This window comes from Peromyscus leucopus, chromosome 14 (genome assembly GCF_004664715.2).
Source record: "Peromyscus leucopus breed LL Stock chromosome 14, UCI_PerLeu_2.1, whole genome shotgun sequence".
Lineage (NCBI taxonomy): Eukaryota > Metazoa > Chordata > Mammalia > Rodentia > Cricetidae > Peromyscus > Peromyscus leucopus.
Genome location: NC_051075.1, coordinates 82,587,404 through 82,607,993, shown reverse-complemented (window position 1 = coordinate 82,607,993; position 20,590 = coordinate 82,587,404). Strand labels below are relative to the sequence as shown.

General features: G+C 39.7%; 1 pseudogene and 1 gene segment (V, D, J or C); both read left to right on the top strand.

The window, feature by feature from the left end:
* Nucleotides 1-1,343: 1,343 nt before the first annotated feature.
* Nucleotides 1,344-1,955, top strand: LOC119089088 (annotated as a pseudogene).
* Nucleotides 1,956-13,840: 11,885 nt separating this feature from the next.
* On the top strand, nt 13,841-14,413 carry LOC114688569. The segment is given in 2 exon segments: nt 13,841-13,886; nt 13,968-14,413. Coding segments are annotated over 2 exon segments (492 nt in total).
* Nucleotides 14,414-20,590: the final 6,177 nt, after the last annotated feature.

The window sequence follows — 20,590 nt, the reverse complement described above, 5'->3', positions numbered from 1 at the left end:
ATTGTTAGGGGTTTCATCTAGGGGTCAGCTTCATATACTTCTGGGAATTTCCATTGTGTTAGGTTTCTAGCTTATCCCCGAGATGCCCCATCAATTCCAGTTGTTTCTCCCAGTACTCTCTCCCTCCATCCTTCCCACACTTGATACATCCCGTTCATGTCCCACTTAAGCCCCATCTCCACCATGATGACTATTTTATTTCCCCTTCCCATGGAGATCCATATGATCCCCCTTTAGCTCCCCTTAGCAGCTATGAGTCTGTGGATTGTAGCGTGGTTATCCTTTACAGATCATATTCATTCATGAGTGAGTACATACCATGATTGTCTTTCTAGGTCTGGGTTACCTCACTCAGAATGATTTTTCAAGTTCCATCCTTTTACCTGTAAATTTCATGATGTCATTGTTTTTAATAGCCGAGCAATACTCCATTGTGTATATGTACCACAATTTCTTTAACAATTCTTTGGTTGAGGGACATCTAGTTTGTTTCTAGATTCTGGCTGATATAAATAAATCAGCTATGACCATAGTTGTGAAAGTGTTCTTGTAGTAGGGTGGAGTATTCTTTGTGTATATGCCCAGGAGTGTAGAGCTGGGTCTTGAGGTAGATTGTTTTCCAATTTTCTGAGAAACTGCCATATTGATTTCTGAAGTGGCTGTACATGTTTTTCACTCTCACCAGCAGTGGAAGAGTGTTCCCTTTGCTCCACATCCTCAACAGCATGAGCTGTTACTTGTATTTTTGATCTTAACCATGCTGACAGGTAGGTGTAAGATGGAATCTCAGAGTCATTTTAATGGCTAAGAATGTTGAACATTTTTTAAGGTGCTTCCCCACCATTTGAGATTCCTCTGCCAAGATTTTATATATCAATATGTATGCATGTATTCTATAACGAGGATAAAACCTGGGTTCTTGTGCATGTCAAACTTTCCCCCCACGCTGTCCCCAGCCCAGTTTTGTTACTGTAATTTAATGTATACTTCGCTATTCATTGACCTTTACAGTAATTCCTCTCTTCAAATTGTAATTTTTATTTTTTTAAACCTTTATGAAATTATTGTCTAATATTTGGTAAGATAAGTAGTAAAGAGTGCATGTGAAAAAAAGCACAAAAATAACTATGGTTATGGAACTTTTATTACAGACACATAATGAATAATATTTAATGAAATCATGATCCTCACTACTTCATTTTCTCTCAGACATTTGCACCATTAACTGCTGCCCCAAAGGCTCCCACATCAGACCATAAGATATGCAGGAGTATATGCAAATATGGCCTTCCTCTGCCCATGAAAACCAGCCCTGACCTGACCCTGCAGTTCAGGCAGAGAATTCTAGCCCTGCTTTACCATTTGGTGATCAGCACTGGAAACAGAACATTCAACATGGGATTCGGGCTGCACTGGGTTTTCTTTGTTGTTCTTTTAAAAGGTATTTTATGGAGAAAAGGGATACTGAGTGAGTGTATAAGAGTGTGAGAGACAGTAGAGACGTGTGACAGTTTCTTGATCAGGATCCTCTCTGTTTGCAGGTGTCCATTGTGAGGTGCAGCTGGTTGAGTCTGGTGGAGGATTGGTGCAGCCTAAGGGGTCATTGAAACTCTCCTGTGCAGCCTCTGGATTCACCTTCAGTGACTATGCCATGTTCTGGGTGCGCCAGGCTCCAGGGAAGGGTCTTGAATGGGTTGCTAGCATAAGCAGTAAAAGTTACAATTATGCAACCTACTATGCCGATTCAGTGAAAGGCAGATTCACCATCTCCAGAGTTGATTCCCAAAGCATGGTCTACCTGCAAATGAACAATCTTAAAACTGAGGACACAGCCACTTATTACTGTGCAAGGCACAGTGAGGAGTCTTCAGTGTGAGCCCAGACAAAAACTTCCCTGCCAGGTACCCATGACCAGCAGAGGGCTCTCAGCACAGCCAGAGCCCATGTCAGTTTAGATGAAGGTTCAGACATAAATGATATTTTTCTGTGTTATCTGGGTGCCCTCTCCATCTGATGCTTTTCTAGGGGTCCTCTTTATAATTATAGACTCTAGGAATTGATCATGTCTCTAAAAATAATGAATCCGGATTTGACCAACATTCTTAAACCAAATATGTCACCTAGTAGTACCTGAACAAAATGCAGAAAGTATTTATGAGGACAAAAGTGGTTCTCTGTGGTCACCAGGATCAGTTCTGGGGAAGCTCAGGAACCTTGAGTAGTCTTTTCCCTCATATTGAGGTTAGAACAGACTCTCAATTGGAACAGTGTTAGTAATTCAGAGGGACCCAAGAGGAACTGGGGCCAGGATCAGTCATAGGTAATCACTCCGAGTTGCCCAAACCCCTCTTGAGGACTGCAAAGAAAAGGCTAAGAAGTGATAATTGAATTTTTAATCAAATTCTTTTTTTACATTACTATATTACATCATTGTATCTTCTGATTCTCTGTTCAATTAGATAATTCTAGTTCTGACCACTGTGCATTAAACTCAGAGCTCAGCCCATCTTCTGGAGCTCGGGCATGGCTCACTGTGTGCTCTGGGCAATGTCCTTCCTATGTGCTTGGAATGTGGATTCTCAGCTCCTGACCTGGCTCCTTTGGTTATAAAATTTATTGTTACTATATTCAGAAGTTCCTGGTCATTCTGCCTCTAAGACTCAAAGAATGAGCAGTTTTAAATTGACATCAAATACACAAATGTTCCTATGTTCATGATAATGTGAGCATATTCTTCTACCACAACTGATTCAATATTTTAGAGATGTTTTGAGCATGTGGAAATTTTAATAGCCACTTGCAAATGAAAAATTAGTTTTCTCAGAGGGAGTCTCATGGGAAAAAAGACCACTCTCAAGTGTAGTCCCATGTCACACAGTAAATGGACAACACAAAGTCAACTCATGGGCAACTTTGGTGGTTCTTTGGCTTGTAATGTTGAATCAGGGCACTGTTTTGTTTGTTTATTTGATTCATCATACAGGTTCTTTGTGTATATACTATGGCCTCCACTTTTGGGTTTTCATGGGATTCCCAAGTGTGTGAATGCATGTGTGTCTGCATCGCTATGTGTTTCTTGGGCTTTTTCTTTAGCTCATTTGGTTGTTTTGTCCTGTTGCAATTTGTTCATTTTTTATTTTTCTTACATTCTTATGTTATTAATCCTTACATGGCTGTATATTTCCTGATGAGAGACAGAAAGGGTGTGTCTCAGGATATGAGGGGAGGTGGGAGGAACCAGGAGGAAGGGGAGACTGTAATCAGAATATATTGTACGGAAAAAATTTTATTTTCAACAAGAGAAAACATGTATGGAAAAATTTGAAAGAGATAGTTTCTAAATATAATTCCTGATAAGACAGATGATTTTCTCTTCCATTTTCATTTCACAGAATTTATCTGAAGAGCTGGCTCATATTAATGGTGGAATTGAAAGGTTGTAAAATCTAGAATTTTAGAGTTAATCCTTGACCCAATATTCACAGCCTTCCCATTCATGATACCCTGTCTACAGTACAAGCCCTTCACAGAGCACAGACCTGCATTGAGACACCATCCTCTCCCACAGCCCATCTACATGGGGTTCAGCCTGCTCCTGTAGAGCACTTGATTTTGGATAAATTACTGAACCATAACCAAGATGGAATGTGCCATTAGGGAAATCCCCTTAGAGTAAAATCTGTGAGATGTCCCTTTGTTGAACAGTGACTACTAATGTTAATCTAGCAGACAACCCATCCAACAACAAATCCGATGTGTGTGACTAGTATGGATGGCATCTTACTAGGAATGTCCCACAGTGAGTAATGGTGGCCTTGGAGTCCAGCTCTCTAAGAGCACCTCCAGGGTTCAGGTCAGAAGCCACAGTGAAGTGGAGGGAACTAGGATAGTTCTAATCTGATGGAAAAACTCACACCTGTGCAGTTCCAGTCACGTCTCCATTGTTCTGTTGGAGTTTCAGAAGCTTTCAGTTTATATACACATACAACAGCAAGTCTTTGGCAATAGAAAGGTTACAAGGCGTGTTTTTTTTTCTCTCAGGGTCATAAAACAGGTAAGAATTATACAAAGCAATACTCATCAGCTATTTTCATGGCTGGTGGCAGGTGTGGCTTGTAAAAAGATCCAACAATCTCTTAAAGGAGAAGGAGTCCCAAAGAGGAGAGACTAAATCAATAGAGAAATCTGAGAAGGGAAAAGGGAATTCAGGTACTACTATACATTCTTAAGTGTGACTAAATACATAAGCTAAAAGTCTGTGATCAATAAAATACAAAAAAGGCAAGGCTCAGCAAACACCATTTCTCCCCCTGCATGCTAGGAATGTAACTGTGTTAAGGAAACAGCATCAGTGTAACCATGGCAGCCTGTAAACTGTTGGGGTGGGGGAGCATGCAGCATTTTATTCACATCAGCATATTTGCAAATATTAACTGTCAATAAAGAACCTTTCAGATTTAAAAAATACATCTTTTACCCTAAGTAGTTAGACAAAGAGAGGACCTTTAACTATTTTGTACAAATCTGGAGCCTGGCTCCTTCCAGCCACTCTGGCCATCTGTGGTGTTCATTCCCACTGTGACCATGTGAGAAAAATAGCTCTTTCTGGAGCTGGTCAATTGGTTAATGTCGTCTGTCTGTTAATCACACAGATCTCAGGGCTAAAACATAAACAGTTAGTCTCCTAAGCTAAAATCTTGCATCAATAAACTGAGGGGAAAGTGTTAATAGCCTTCTGAGGTAGAAGCAGGGAGAGTTGAGTTGTGCTTCCTATTATCTGCAGCGTACTTTCAGGACACACTGTTCTTATTATCTCAAAAGGGGCTTTGATTCAACAAATGCTGCAATTCTGTCCTTTAGCCTATCTGCGAATGTCCCATTTGTGATCTTTTTGTATAAACACCTTGTCTGGCCAAATTGTCCTGTCATAAAGATAATTTTAGAGAACAGACCTCTAAGTTTTTATCAGACTGTGGAACAAATATTTGAGTCTGTGACTTGTTTTTCTCACCAGAATTACACAGTGTATGTAGAAGTCATCCTTCTATCGGTACATAGGAATTATTGTGCCCAACAAATGAAGAAATCACTGCTAAGATTATGGAAAGTGCCCAAGCTGTTTCAGTGGTGAAGGCCATGGCATCGCACAGGAAATTTACAGTAAGAAGCAGCCATCTATTCAAAACACAGCAATCCTTCCCACCCTGGGTATGAGTTTTGTCCTCTGTCACATTTCTGGTGGGTCAATCTTTTAAATATCAGCTAGTAATCTAGTACATAATCATGCAGACTCCATCAGGTGAGGATGATTTCCCTTGGTTAATTATATGGTAGAATCTTTTCAATCCTATGTTGAATTTAAAATGCTGCTTGAAATATCCTATGCAAGCCCGACAGAAATCAGCCAACATCATGGGAGCATCAGGAGGAACTGGGTTCTGTCCATTCCTACCTGTAATTACAGGGCTTCCAACATGTAAATATGCTCCTAATCTCCAGGGGAAAGTGCAGACTCATTACATGGATGATCACAGCAGTCTGCTCATGTAGGCTTAAAGTCTCTGGGGAAGGCAGTGGTGTGGTTAGAAGATAAGACTGTTGGGTCAATTCATGAGCTTGGTGACAAGTTCTCAGTATCAGTGTCTGTCATTCATGGGTCTGTTTAAAAAAAGAACTAAATATTGCCATGTCCAAATTATAAATTCATTCTGTGCATGTTTTTGTTTATGAGCACATATATTGATTTTTTTTAACCAAGGCAGATTGTGACTTAAAGTATCAGAAATGAGTATACCATTGTCACCATGGTTAGATCTTGAGGAATTGCTAGGAAATCTGGAGAACTTGTCACTGTTAGTGACTGACAGGGGCCAATTCTCCTTGTCTCTAGGTTCTACTTCCACTGTTCACACTTGTCCAGGTGAAGCCCTCAGAGATCTGGTCCTTACCTGCACTACCCCTGGTTACTCCATCACACTCTGATACATACTGGTGTTGGGTTTTCCCCAGAAGAATCTGTACTACTGGGAGAAAGAGGTTATTATGAAGTCACAGAAAACAGCTCATTCTTCTTCAGCTTCATCTCCACCTCCAGAAACACATCTAAGGAAGAGCTGTCCTCAAGGCTGACTTCTGTGTTAGTAGAGAGACAGCCCCATATTACTGTGATGAACACATTGAGGAACATCACTGTCAGACACATAATACTCCCTGCAGTGTGCTCAGGAAGAGCACTGGAGCTCATCTCCAGCAGTGGGTGCACAGCACACGGAATTCAGGGTCAGCCCAGGAGCAGGTGCAGAGGGTGGCTAAGGCATTGCTTCCTTTGGGATTTTGAGCTTACCTAAATATAACTGTTTCACTTTAAATACACAAAAATAAACGACGTTGAGTATTGTTCTTTCCTGGTCTGGGAAGAATTGTGTTGGGATTTTGATGTGGATTGCATTGAATGTGTAGATTGCTTTTGGTAAGATTGTCATTTTTACTATGTTAATCCTTCCTATCATGAGCATGGGAGATCTTTCCATTTTCTGACATCTTCTTCAATTTCTTTCTTCAGAGACTTAAAGTTCTCGTCATTACAGGTCTTTCACTTGCTTATTTAGAGTTACCCTGAGGTATTTTATATTATTTGTGGCTGTTGTAAAGGGTGATGTTTCTCTGATTTTGTTCTCAGCTTGTTTATCATTTGTATATAGGAGGGTTAATAATTTTTTTGAGTTAATATTGTATCCTGCCACATTACTGAAGATGTTTATTTGGAAAATCAAAAAAGCCAGGATAGCTAAAAGAATCTTGTACAACAAATCCACCTCTGGAGGCATCACTGCCCCTGATATCAAGCTCTACTATGGAGCTCCAGTAATAAAAACAACTTGGTATTGGCATAAAAACCAACATAATGAACAATGGAATCGAATTGAAGACCCTGACATTAATCTACACACCTACGAATACCTGATTTTTGATGAAAAAGCCAAAATTGTACAATGGAAAAAAGAAAGCATCTTCAACAAATGGTGCTGGCAAAACTGGACATCAACATGTATAAGATTGCTCTCTCCCTTTTTCATTTTCAGATTTGATTTTTTGTAAAAAAAAAATCAGATGTTCATTGGTATGTGGATTAATGTCAGGATCATCAATAGGATTCCTTTGGTCCACATGTTGATTTTTATTCAAATACCAAGCTTTTTTAAAATTAAAAATTTTTTACAGTTTTTTTATTTTATTTTATTTTACAATGTAGTTTAATTCTACATATCAACCATGGATTCCCTTGTTCTCCCCTTCTTGCCCCCTCCTCTTCCCCCTCCCCTTCCCCCAGCCCACCCCCCATTCCTATCTCCTCCAGGGCAAAGACTTCCCAGAAGATTGAGATCAACCTGGTAGACTCAGTCCAGGCAGGTCCAGTCCCCTCCTCCCAGACTGAGCCAAGATTCAATACATAAGCCCCAGGTTTCAAACAGCCAACACATGCAATGAGCACAGGACCTGGTCCCACTGCCTAGTTGCCTCCCAAACAGATCAAGCCAATCAAATGTCTCACCTATTCAGAGGGCCTGATCCACTTGGGGGCCCCTCAGCCACTGGTTCATAGTTCATCTGTTTCCATTCATTTGGCTATTTGTCCCTGTGCTTTATCCAACCTTGGTTTAAACAATTCTCGATCATATATACCCTCCTCTTTCTCACCAATTGGACTCCCAGAGCTCCACCCAGGGCCTGGCCGTGGATCTCTGCATCCAGATCCCTCAGTCGTTGGATGGCGTTTCTAGCACGACAATTAGGGTGTTTGGCCATCCCATCACCAGAGTAGGTCAGTTCGGGCTGTCTCTCAACCATTGCCAGCTGTCTATTGTGAGGTCATCTTTATGGATTTCTGTGGGCCTCACTAGCACTTTGCTTCTTCCTATTCTCATGTGGTCTTCATTTACCATGGTCTCTTATTCCTTGTTCTCCCTCTCTGTTCTTGATCCAGCTGGGATCTCCTGCTCCCCCAAGCTCTCTTTCGCTCGACCCTTGCCCTTCATTACCCCCACTCATGTCCAGGCTGTTCATGTAGATCTCATCCATTTCTCCATCATTGGGCAATCCCCATGTCTTTCTTGGGGTCCTGTTTTCCAGGTAGACTCCCTATTTTTGGGAGTAGCAGTCCAGTCATCCTTGTTCCACAACTAGTATCATCCTATGAGTGAGTACATACTATGACTGTATTTCTGAGTCTGGGTTACCTCACTCAGGATGATTTTTTTCTAGATCCATCCATTTGCCTCCAAACCTCATGATGCCACTGTTTTTCTCTGCTGAGTAGTATTCCATTGTGTATATGTACCAGGTTTTAATTAGCCATTCTTCAGTTGAAGGGCATGTAGGTTGTTTCCAGGTTCTGGCTATTACAAACAATGCTGATATGAACATGGCTGAGCAAGTGCCCTTGTGGTATGATTGAGCATTCCTTGGGTATATGCCCAAGAGTTGTATAGATGGATCTTGGGGGAGATTGATTCCCAATTTTCTAAGAAAGCACCATATTGATTTCCAAAGTGGTTGTACAAGCTTGCATTCCCACCAGCAGTGGAAGTTCCCCTAGCTCCACATCCTCTCCAGCCTAAGGTGTCTTCAGTGTTTTTGCTCTTAGCCATTCTGACAGGCGTAAGGTGGTATCTAAGAGTTGTTTTGATTTGCATTTCAGTGATAATTAGGGATGTTGAGCAATTCCTTAAGTGTCTTTCAGCCATTTGAGTTTCCTCTGTTGAGAATTCTCTGTTTAGTTCTATAGCCCATATCTTAATTGGACTGTTGGGCATTTTGATGTCTAATTTCTTGAGTTCCTTACATATTCTGGATATTAGTCCTCATTTAGATGTGGGGTTGGTGAAGACATTTTCCCATTCTGTAGGCTGTCGCTTTGCCTTGTTGACCATATCCTTTGCTCTATAAAAGCTTCTCAGTTTCAAGAGGTCCCATTGATTGATTGTTTCAGTGTCTGAGCTACTGGTGTTATATTTAGGAAGTGATCTCCTATGCCAATGAGTTCAAGACAACTTCCTACTTTCTCTTCTAGCAGGTTCAGAGTAAATGGATTTATGTTGAGGTCTTTAATCCACTTGGACTTAAGTTTTGTGCACGGTGACAGATATGGTTCTATTTGCAGTCTTCTACACGTTGATATCCAGTTATGCCAGCACCATTTTTTGAAGATGATTTCATTTTTCCATTGTACACTTTTGGCTTCTTTGTCAAAAATTGTATGTTCATAGGTGTGTGCATTAATATCAGGGTCTTCAATTCGATTCCATTGGTCCACATGTCGGTTTTTATGCCAATACCAAGTTGTTTTTATTACTGTAGCTCTATAATAGAACTTGAGGTCAGGGATCGTGATGCCTCCAGAAGTTGTTTTATTGTACAGGATTCTTTTGGCTATCCTGGGTTTTTTGTTTTTCCATATGAAGTTGAGTATTATTCTTTCCAGGTCTGTGAAGAATTGTGTTGGTGTTTTGATGGGGATTGCATTGAATCTGTAGATTGCTTTTGGTAAGATTGCTATTTTTACTATGTTAATCCTGCCTATCCATGAGAATGGGAGATCTTTCCATTTTCTGACATCTTCTTCAATTTCTTTTTTCAGGCACTTAAGTTTCTTGTCATATAGGTCCTTCACTTGCTTGGTTAGTGTTACCCCAACGTATTTTATATCATTTGTGGCTATTGTAAAGTGTGATGTATCTCTGATTTCCTTTTCAGCCTGTTTTTCAATTGTATATAGGAGGCCTACTGATTTTTTGAGTTGATCTTGTATCCTGCTATGTTGCTGAAGGTGTATATAAGCTTTAACAGTTCCTTGGTTGAATCTTTGGCGTCACTATCGTATCATCTGCAAATAGAGAAAGCTTGACTTCATCCTTTCCAATTTGTACCCCCTTAATCTCCTTATGTTGTCTTATTGCTCTGACTAGAACCTCAATTACTATATTGAATAAGTATGGAGAGAGTTGACAGCCTCACCTGGTTCCTGATTTTAGTGGAATCGCTTTGAGTTATTCTCCATTTAATTTGCTGTTGGCTGGTGGCTTGCTGTATATTGCCTTTATTATGTTTACGTATGTTCCCTGTATTCTTGATCCTTCCAAGACCTTTATAATGAATGGCTGTTGGATTTTGTCAAGTGCCTTTTCTGCATCTAGTGAGATGATCATGTGGTTTTTTCTTTGAGTTTGTTTATATGGTGTATTACATTGATGGACTTTCATATGTTGAACCACCCTTGCATCCCTGCGATGAAGCCATACTTGATCATAGTGGATAATTGTTTTGATGTGTTCTTGGAGTCTGTTTGCCAGTATTTTATTGAGTATTTTTGCATCAATTTTCATGAGGGAGATTGGTCTGTAGTCTCTTTCTTTGTTGTACCCTTGTTTGGTTTAGGAATCAGGGTAATTGTAGCCTCATAGAAGGAGTTTGGTAATGTTCCTTCTGTTTCTATTATGTGGAACATTTTAGAGAGTATTGTTATGAACTCTTTGAAGATCTGGTAGAATTCTGCGCTGAAACCATCTGGTTCTGGGTTTTTATTGGTTGGGAGACTTTTAATGACTGTTTCTATTTCCTTAGGGGTTATTGGACTATTTAAGTAGTTTGTCTGGTCTTGATTTAACTTAGGTATGTGGTACCTATGCAGAAAATTATACATTTCTTTTAGATTTTCCAGTTTTGTGGAGTAGAGGGTTTTGAAGTATGACCTGTTGATTCTCTGGATAGCCTCAATGTCTGTTGTTATGTCCCCCTTTTCATTTCTGATTTTGTTAATTTGGATGCTCTCTCTGTGTCTTTTGGTTAGTTTGGATAAGGGCTTGTATATCTTCTTTATTTTATCAAAGAACCAACTCTTTGTTTCATTAATTTTTTGTATTGTTCTCTTTGTTTATATTTTACTGAGTTCACCTCTCCCTTTGATAATTTCCTGGTGTTTATTCTTCCTGGAAGACTTTGCTTCTTCTTGTTCTAGAGCTTTCAGGAGTGCTGTTAAGTCACTAGTGTGAGATTTCTCCAACTTCTTTATGTGGGCATTCAGTGCTATGAATTTCCCTCTTAGCACTGCTTTCATAGTGTCCCATAAATTTGGGTATGTGGTGTCTTCATTTTTGTTGATCTCTAGGAAGTCTTTAATTTCTTTCTTTATTTCTTCCTTCACCCATTGGTGATAGAGTTGAGCATTTTCAGTTTCCATGAGATTGTAGGTTTTTTGTAGTTTTTGTTATTGTTGAAATCTTACTTTTAACCATGGTGGTCTGATAGAATGCAGGAGGTTATTCCAATTGTTTTGTATCTGTTGAGATTTGCTTTGTGACCAAGTATGTAGTTTTAGAGAAAGTTCCATGGGGTTCTGAGAAGAAGGTATATTCTTTCTTGTTAGGATGGAATGTTCTGTAGATATCTATTAGGTCCAATTGGGTCATGACATCAGTTAAGTCCTTTATTTCTCTATTAAGTTTCAATTTGGGAGGTCTGTCCAGTGGTGAAAGTGGGTTGTTGAGAACTTCCACTATTAATGTGTGGGGTTTTATATGTGGTTTAAGCTTTAGTAATGTTTCTTTTACATATATGGTTGCCCTTGTGTTTCTGGTATAAATGTTCAGAACTGCAAATTCATCTTGGTGGATCTTTCCTGTGATGAGGATGTAATGCCCTTCTTGATCTCTTTTGATTGATTTTAGTTTGAAGTCTATTTTGCTGGATATCAGGATGGCTACATGTTTATATAAACATGTCTTCTTGATGAAATAATCTGTTGACAGACATATAGTTTATTTCCATAATTTAGTTATTGTGATGTTGCTACAATAATCATTGTTGTATTTGCCCAAGAGTGGGATGGCTGGGACTTGAGGTAGTTCAATTCCTAATTTTCTGAGAAACCGCCATACTGATTTCCACAGTGGTTGTACAAGTTTACACTCCCACCAACAGTGGAGGAGTGTTCCCTTTGCTCCACATCCTCTCCAACATTGGTTGTCATTGGTGTTTTTGATCGTAGCCATTCTAACAGCTGTAAGGTGGTATCTCAGAGTCGTTTTGATTTGCATTTCTCTGATGATTAAGGATGTTGAGCATTTCTTTAAATGTCTTTCAGCCATTTGTAGTTCTTGTTTTGTGAATTCTCTGTTTAGCTCTTTAGCCCATTTTTTTAAATTGGACTGTTCAGTACTTTGATGTCTAGTTTCTTGAGTTCTTTATATATTGTGGAGATCAATCCTCTGTCAGATGTGGGGTTGGTGAAGATCTTTTCCCAATCTGTTGGCTGTCTTTTTGTCTTATTGACTGTGTCTTTTGCCCTGCAAAAGCTTCTCAGTTTCAAGAGGTCCCATTTATTAATTGTTGTGCTCAGGGTCTGTGCTGTTGGTGTTTTATTTAGGAACTGGTCTCTGGTGCCAATGTGTTCAAGAGTGCTTCCTATTTTCTTTTCTATTAAGTTTAGTGTAACTGGATTTATGTTTAGGTCTTTGATCCACTTGGACTTGAGTTTTGTGCATGGTGACAGATATGGATCTATTTGTAATCTTTTACATATTGACATCCAGTTATGCCAGCACCATTTGTTGAAGATACTTTCTTTGTTCCATTGTATAGTTTTGGCTCCTTTATCAAAAACCAGGTATTCATATGTGCATGGATTAATGTCAGGGTCTTCAATTCGATTCCATTGGTCCGTATGTCGGTTTTTATACCAGTACCAAGCTGTTTTTATTACTATAGCTCTATAGTAGAGTTTGAGGTCAGGGATGGTGATGCCTCCAAGGGTTGCATTATCGTATAGGATTCTTTTAGCTATCCTGGGTCTTTTATTTTTCATGGAGTAGTATTCTAATGTCTATGTCTCACATTATCATTACCTATTGTCTGTTGTTAGACATCTATGTTGTTACCATTTACTCAGCTGTTGTGAATGCAGCAGCAATGAAATTGGATGTACAAGTGTCTCTGAAATAATATGTAGAATGATTTGAGTATAAGCTTGAGAGCTATATGACTGAGACATATCACAGTTCTATTTCTTATTTTTTTGAAGCAACCTCCCAAATGATCTCTAAAGTAACTATGCTACTTTACAATTCCATCAACCATGGATAAGAATTAGGCTTCTCCCATATCCTACCTGTATTTGCTTTCTTGTTTATGGTTATTCTTACTGGGGTAAAATCCAAACTTAAACTTGTTTTAATTTGCATTTTCTTGGTAGATAAGGACGTTGGTTGAAGGACACAGAGAAATCAACCTTGAAATTAACAGGAAATTCTCCCTTCTGGCTAGAATACCTAGTAGATGGCACATACTCTTATCCTATACAAGAAGTCTAGAATCTCTGTACCATTTTGTGAAAAAAAAATGTACTAAGAGGACACATTTAGTAACTCATTTTTAGCCCCAGTCACAGTGCATCATGCATGTGGCAGAAACATCAACACTTTGAGCTCTTTGTGTGCTTCATGCAAAAATGCAGGGTAACAAACCCTGGACGAGTGACAGTGTCAGAACCCTTCATGTTAGAGCGAGGGTCTCTTCTCTCAACTTTGCTGCATTGCATTTGACTCACTGGAAGTGTTGTGTACTGAGGACCCTGGTCTCATGTGTTACCTACTCTCTATGGGGTGCAGACATGAACTCCCCAGAGGCCTCCTGTGTGCCCCATCATGGACTGGTTCTTCTTGATTCCTAAATCTTAAATCCACCATCAGAGTCAGCACCTGGAGAGGGAATGGAAATCTCTGCTGGCTCCACCCAACCCTGGGTTGAAAAGCCAGGGCTGGGCCTGGGTACTCACTGGTGTGCAGCCATGGCCAGGCTTGCTTCCTCATTCCTGCTGCTGATTGTCCCTGCCTGTGAGTGCCAAGGCTCTAAGGGATGAACTTCCATATGCTCACCCTGTTCCAACCTTACCTTCTGCTTTCTATTCCCCACAGATGTCCTGGCCCAGGTTACCCTGAAGGAGTCTGGTCCTGGGCTGTTGCAGCCCTCCCAGACTCTCAGTCTGACCTGCTCTTTCTCTGGGTTTTCACTGAGCACTTCTGATATGGGTGTGAATTGGATCCGCCAGCCCTCAGGAAAGAGTCTGGAGTGGCTGGCACGTATTTGGTGGGATGATGATAAGTACTACAACCCATCCCTGAAGAGCAGGCTCACAATCTCCAAGGACACCTCCAAAAACCAGGTATTCCTCAAGATCACCAGTGTGGACACTGCAGACACTGCCACATACTACTGTGCTCGCCAGCACAGAGACACAGCCTCGGTTGTCAGCTGTACAATATTTCAGACTGGTTCTCAGCTCCATTTCTTCCTAATACAGGACAGGGTGGTGGTGAGTGGGGCACACTTTTTCCTGCTAGCCTCTCGGGTTTCCTCTTGACTTTGAGCTTCAGAGCCCTGGTTTCCTGTTATATCTGCTAGGTCCCTTTTCAGATGTTCAGAAATGAGTGTCTGCCTTTGTTTGGCTTTATAAACATGAAGGGTGTCTGGTGCCTAAGCCAGGTGGATCAGATCAGTTGTTTTACCCAGATTTTGGTGTCAAATCTCCACAGCAGTTGATTCCAAATTATTGTAAAATTTGCCTTCAGTTAACAACTGGATATGGGGAAGATGGGCATCAGTGAATCACCACACATAAGTTGAGTCTTGGACATAGGAGTCCCATGGACCCTTTACCCCCCAAGTATCTCAGGATATTGCCAAGGCTATTGGTTGCTCTCCACAAACTGATGATAAGACCATATTACTGAAGATAACACTATAGATTCAGTGAATGCAGAGAAGTAGAACTGGTGTCTAACTAGAGGCTTGTTTCTATTGACTAATATTCAGAATACTGGAAGATACTTTGCATGCTATTGGAGGAGAATGTTACTAATCATCTATCTACAAACCCTGTGACTCTCAACGGTGACCTGCCTTTGAGAGATGCTGGTGCAATGGTGGCTCAAACATTGGTGATATCATCAAGCATTCTGCGATTGGATTTAAGGCCCAGTCCCTGAGATGAGACCCATGGCCAATAATCCAAGTAGAAATGTCATGGACTTAGAGGAAAATCAAATACTACTCTTCTGATAATGGAATATAGCAATAAAATGATTCCTAATGACATTCCCATTGATACACACAAAAAAATGCCAAATCATTCATCATCAGAGGAACTTCTTTCAGTAGTTGGGAACTATTTTAAAGAGCCAAAATGGACAACATGTACAGAGGAAGAGATATAGGAGCACTTAGTCCTAAATGGGTTGTCTTCAGCAAACTGTCCCCTAGGGACTGAGGTACCAGTACTGAGGAGGGGGTGGAAAGATTGCCAGAGTTAGAGGTGATGGATGACTCCACAGAAACAGTGTCCTCTAGACACTAGGACTGATGCACATATGAACACACAGAGACTGTGCAAGCAAGTGTAGAGCTTAAATAGCTTCAAACCAAATGGGTCCCAGTGCTGAGAGCAGGAAGTGGACTTGGGCTTTTGTTCCTAACCAAGAAATTGTACCCACTAACAAAGGAAAAATTACTATTCTTCAGTGAAGTCTCACTGGCTTTAATAACCACACTTTAGGGGAAGTCCCATGCCTAGGGATTGGACAAAACAAAACCAACAGAACAATGTTTTGTAGTGTCTTTATCTTATACAGGTATGTTTGGGCAATTTTTATTGTGTTGTCAATATTTATTTGTAGATTTTAATTTCTGGTTTTGTGTTCTTGTGATTGTGTGTGTGTGTGTTTGTGTGTGTGTGTGTGTGTGAGAGAGAGAGAGAGAGAGAGAGAGAGAGAGAGAGAGAGAGAGAGAGAGGGAGGGAGGGAGGGAGAGAGAGAGAGAGAGAGAGAGAGAGAGAGAGAGAGAGAGAGAGAGAGGAGATTGTAGGGAGGTGCAGAGTTTCTGGGAGGAGTTGGGAGAGGGAAAATGTGTATTGCTTAAAAACATTTTTTCAATAAAGTAAATTTAAATAATACAAACTGGAACCTCTGCACATACATTTGTGTATTGATTGTTATTCAAGAAAACAGAACATTGTGGAGAGACTAAATGTGTTTGTTTCTGGCATGTACTTGTACAACCTGGTTGGCGATTTTCCAAAAAAAATTTCTGGTCAGTTGCCTGCTGCAAACTAATTCCATGTCTTATCATTTCTGTTTTCCTGCAATGACCATAACCCGGTAGGAATCTATGGAGCTTCCTAAATGTCTCACTTTTCAGATGTTTTCTCAGAACATTTGCAGAGTCATCATAGAAAAGTTCTCCCTTCCAGACATCCTCAAGCACAGACACAGTCAGACAGGTCTTTGTTACTAACAACAAAACCATTGCTATTTCCATGGTGTTTCTTATGAAATTCTGAGGCTTCTAGCATTTTCCTTATTAGTAATTGATCAATGTCATCATTACCTTGTTCTAGAGGTCCTGGCAGACCTGGATGGCATCTGATTTGTGATATATATATATGTATATAGGATGTCCCCTTTTCTGATGATTTCCTGTAATTGTATGAATAATGAAGTTAAGTCTGTATTATCAGGGATAAATTCAGCAGTTTCAATATGTAAAACAACTCTCTCTTCATATTGTGAGTCAGTGACTATATTGAGGGATTCTGTGAAGTCCATCAGTACCATAAGAATAGCATACATTTCTGCTTTTTGCACAGAGTTGTATGGACTTTGAAGCTCTTCACTTAAGTCTCTTGATTTGTATCCTGCTTTCCCTGATTTATTTGCATCAGTATAGAATGTGAGGTCTTCAGAAATTGCCTTTTGTCATACAACATGAGCAAGGACCCATTCAGTCATCTTTATGAATTCTGTTCTTTTGCTTTTGGGATAATGGTTGTTAATCTCTCCCAAAAAGTCACTGCAGGCTCTCTGCTGGTATTCATTCTCTTTCTAAGGTGAGGAAATTTCCTTATTTGTTAAAGGTACTGCACTATCTGCTGGGTCCATTTCTGTCAACTGGTGAAGTCTTAATTTTCCTCTTTGAATCAAATCAGAGATCTTTTCTATATAAGTCTTTAACTTCTTACTTGGTTTATGTGGTAGAAATATCCATTCCAATATAGTATCTTACCTGTGAATCAAAATACCTGTGGGGGTATGTCTGGACAGGAGTATGACCAGAACGCATTTAAGTTCCAGATTCATATGATCCACATGTACTTCTTGTATTGTCTTTTCTACTAGAGCAAATTCCTTTTTAGCTTTTGCCGATAATTCTCTTGTTCTATTTAATTCTTTGTTGCTTTTAGAGAATTAGTCAAATTTTGTAGTGCATCTTAGGGATTCCCATGATACCCAGTAAATTGGAAATGCTTCTTAACAATTTTTGAAAATCATTGAGAGTCTGCAATTAATCTCTCCTTAGTTGTAAAATCGGGTCTAATTTTCTGTAGCTCTAGCTTATATCCTAAGTAATCAATAGAATCTCATCTTTGTATTTTTTTCAGGAGCAATTTGCAGTCCACAGAGAGGCAAAACTTTCTTACTTCTTCAAACATGCTTTCTAATGTGCCTAACTTTGGATCAGCTAATAAGATATAGTCCATATAATGATAAATTATGGATTGTGGAAACATCACACAAATTATCTCCAATGGTTTTTGGAGTAAATATTGGCACAGGGTAGGGCTCTTGAACATTCCCTGTGGGAGGACCTTCCATTGATATCTCTTGATTGGCTGGGAATTGTTATAGTTAGGTGCTATGAAGGCAAATTTTTCTCTATCATTTTCTTGTAAAGGTATGGTAAAGAAACAGTCTTTTAAGTCAATAACTGTAATAAGCTGTTCTTTGGGTAGCAGAAAGGACAAGGGTATCCCAGTCTGTAGGGAATCCATAGGCTGAATTACTTTATTAATAGTTTCTGACCTGCCAGTATTCTCCAATTACCTGGCTTTTTAAAAATAACAAATATAGGAGTATTCCAAGGGCTGGTAGATTCTTTAATAGTTGAGCATTTAACTACGCTTGAACCAGCTGTTCTAAATCTTGTAGCTTCTCTTTTGTCAAAGGCCATTGTCCAACCCATACAATTTATTAGTTAACCATTTTAAAGGTAAGGGTTTTGGTACTTCTGAGACTTCAACAGTAGTTGTGCTCTGTTTGTGTACAGCCTGAATGGCTGGTGACTGTTTTTTTTTATAGCATGTTATGATATTATTTCTAGAAACATGCATTGGTCTGTATTCCCTTTCTGAGAGTGTGGGAATTTTAATCTGGGTATTCCACTGTTGTAACAGATGTCCTCCCCAAAGATTCACCGCTACATTTGTTTCGTATGTCTTCAGCCTTCCTCTCTGTCCTTCTGGCCCTATGAATTCAACCCATCTCGAACTCTGCTTTATCTGAGATAGGGTCCAATTCCTAGAAATTGGACATCTACCTCTTGAAGAGGCCAATTCAAGTGCTGTGATTTTGGTGTAATTATAGTCACATCTGTACCCATGTCTACCAGGCCCTCCAGAACAATGCCATTAATTTGAATTCTAAGCTTTGGTCTTTGTTCATTTATGGAAGTCTGCCAAAATATTTGTTTTATTATATTCTTTGGAACTTTTGATTTATCTATCAGAGCTGTTCTATCATCCAGTGCAGTATTGTTCTTTACACTAGACACTGGGTTATTTAATTGTCCTGGAGAGGAATTTCCATCACAGTGGCTGAAAATGTTTGGAGCACATTATGTTTGGAGGCCTGCAAGAGGCCCCTTGAGGCATTTCCCAATGTTAAAGGGTTTCCTCATATATCTATTATTGATCTGCAATCATTGGTCCATTCTTGGTCTTTCCTGCATCTTCTACATAATCCAGAAGGTTTTGTGTCTCCCATTTGGGCTATTTCTAGAAGGAATATTTCTTCTAGGAGCACCCCATGTACAGTTTTTTTTTTTCCGAGACAGGGTTTCTCTGCGTAGTTTTGCGCCTTTCCTGGAGCTCACTTGGTAGCCCAGGCTGGCCTCGAACTCACAGCGATCCGCCTGGCTCTGCCTCCCGAGTGCTGGGATTAAAGGTGTGCGCCACCACCGCCCGGCCAGTTTTTACTTATATGACCTGGTTTACCACATTTAAAGTATTTGGTACCCTGGGGCCTTGATCCACCTCTGGGATTTGCCTCTCCTACCCAAGCCTCTTTACTACAGTTAAGAGACTCAGCGCCATTAATATACTGAATCCATTCTTCCAAAGGAGCTGATCAGAACTTTAATGGCATAAGTATTCTGTTGCATTCAGTATTAGCATTGTTAAATGGCAAGGACTCAGTTAATATTCATCTCAATTCTTTATCTGACACAGCTTTCATTATAGCTGTGGTCAGGGTTTTTTAAAAATTGCTGAAAGATTCTTGAAGTCTCTGGAATGTCTTTGTGTATAGCTGATTCTGGAATTTTCCCCAAGCATTTGGATTTGCTGTACAGCCTAGGAATACTGTATGCTTATCATAAGTGGCTTGTACATTCCTAATAGCAAAACATCCCTCACCAAGAATTTGATCTTGGGAGATCTCAAAACCTCTGTCTCCCCAGAGCTTCAAGGTCAAAGCTGGAACAGCTAACTACTAGTCACCCTGAAGACAGTTTATCTCATACTAGAATGAATTCCACAACTGAAAAACTAAGACCTGACAACCTTGTCCTATGGAGAGAAAATTTCAAGTCTCTTCATCCAGTCTCAACCCCAGTCAGGAGAGAGTCATGTCCAGGACTGGAGAGATGGAAGGACTTCAGAACAGGGTTCCAGAGTAGAGGTTCCATATTTCTCTCTATGTTTTTGTAGTGACAGACATGGTTCCTTCATTCCTTTGAAAATACTGTCCTGCTGGATGGGAGGGCTACAACAAACACAGCCCTCAGCAAACAAACAAACAAACAAACAAACAAACAATACAAACACAAATGTTCAAGAATTTAAAAGTATTTTTACAGAAGAGTAATACTGCATAGAATTTACATTCTTTAGCACATTTTTTAGTATTGTATCATACAGCAGTAATTATGCAATCATCAACACACATTGCAATATTTAAACCAATTTATTCAATTTAATATCCAAGTTCAGCATTCATAAAACACTGTTAATCCTTTCGAAATTATCAAAATTTTATTTTAATATTTTATGTAAAGCAAATAAAACAGAGGGATGTATATGGGCAAAAGTACAGTGAAATAAGACTATTTGAATTATTTTACAAATACGTAATGAAGACTGTTCAATATCGGTTCCATCTCATGGAGCAATCCCTAAAGCCAAATTAGATATTTGTTGGTTAGTCTCACAATCTTTGTCGCATCATTGCCGTAGCATATTTTGCAGGTAGGGCAGATGGCAGATCTAATGATTTGTGACTGGGTTGTTCTTTACATTTCTCTTTTGTTGCCTAGAAAGAACCTTTCAGTACCAAAGGGACCTTAATGTAGGGGTGAAGGTTCTATGTAGACATCAGCTCTACCTATCCATGTTCAATGAGTTGTGTATGTGTGGTCTTCAGCCATGTGGCCTCCCCAAAGACCTTTGGTAAAACCAAATATTGCTGGTTTAAAAGAAAAAAAAGTAACA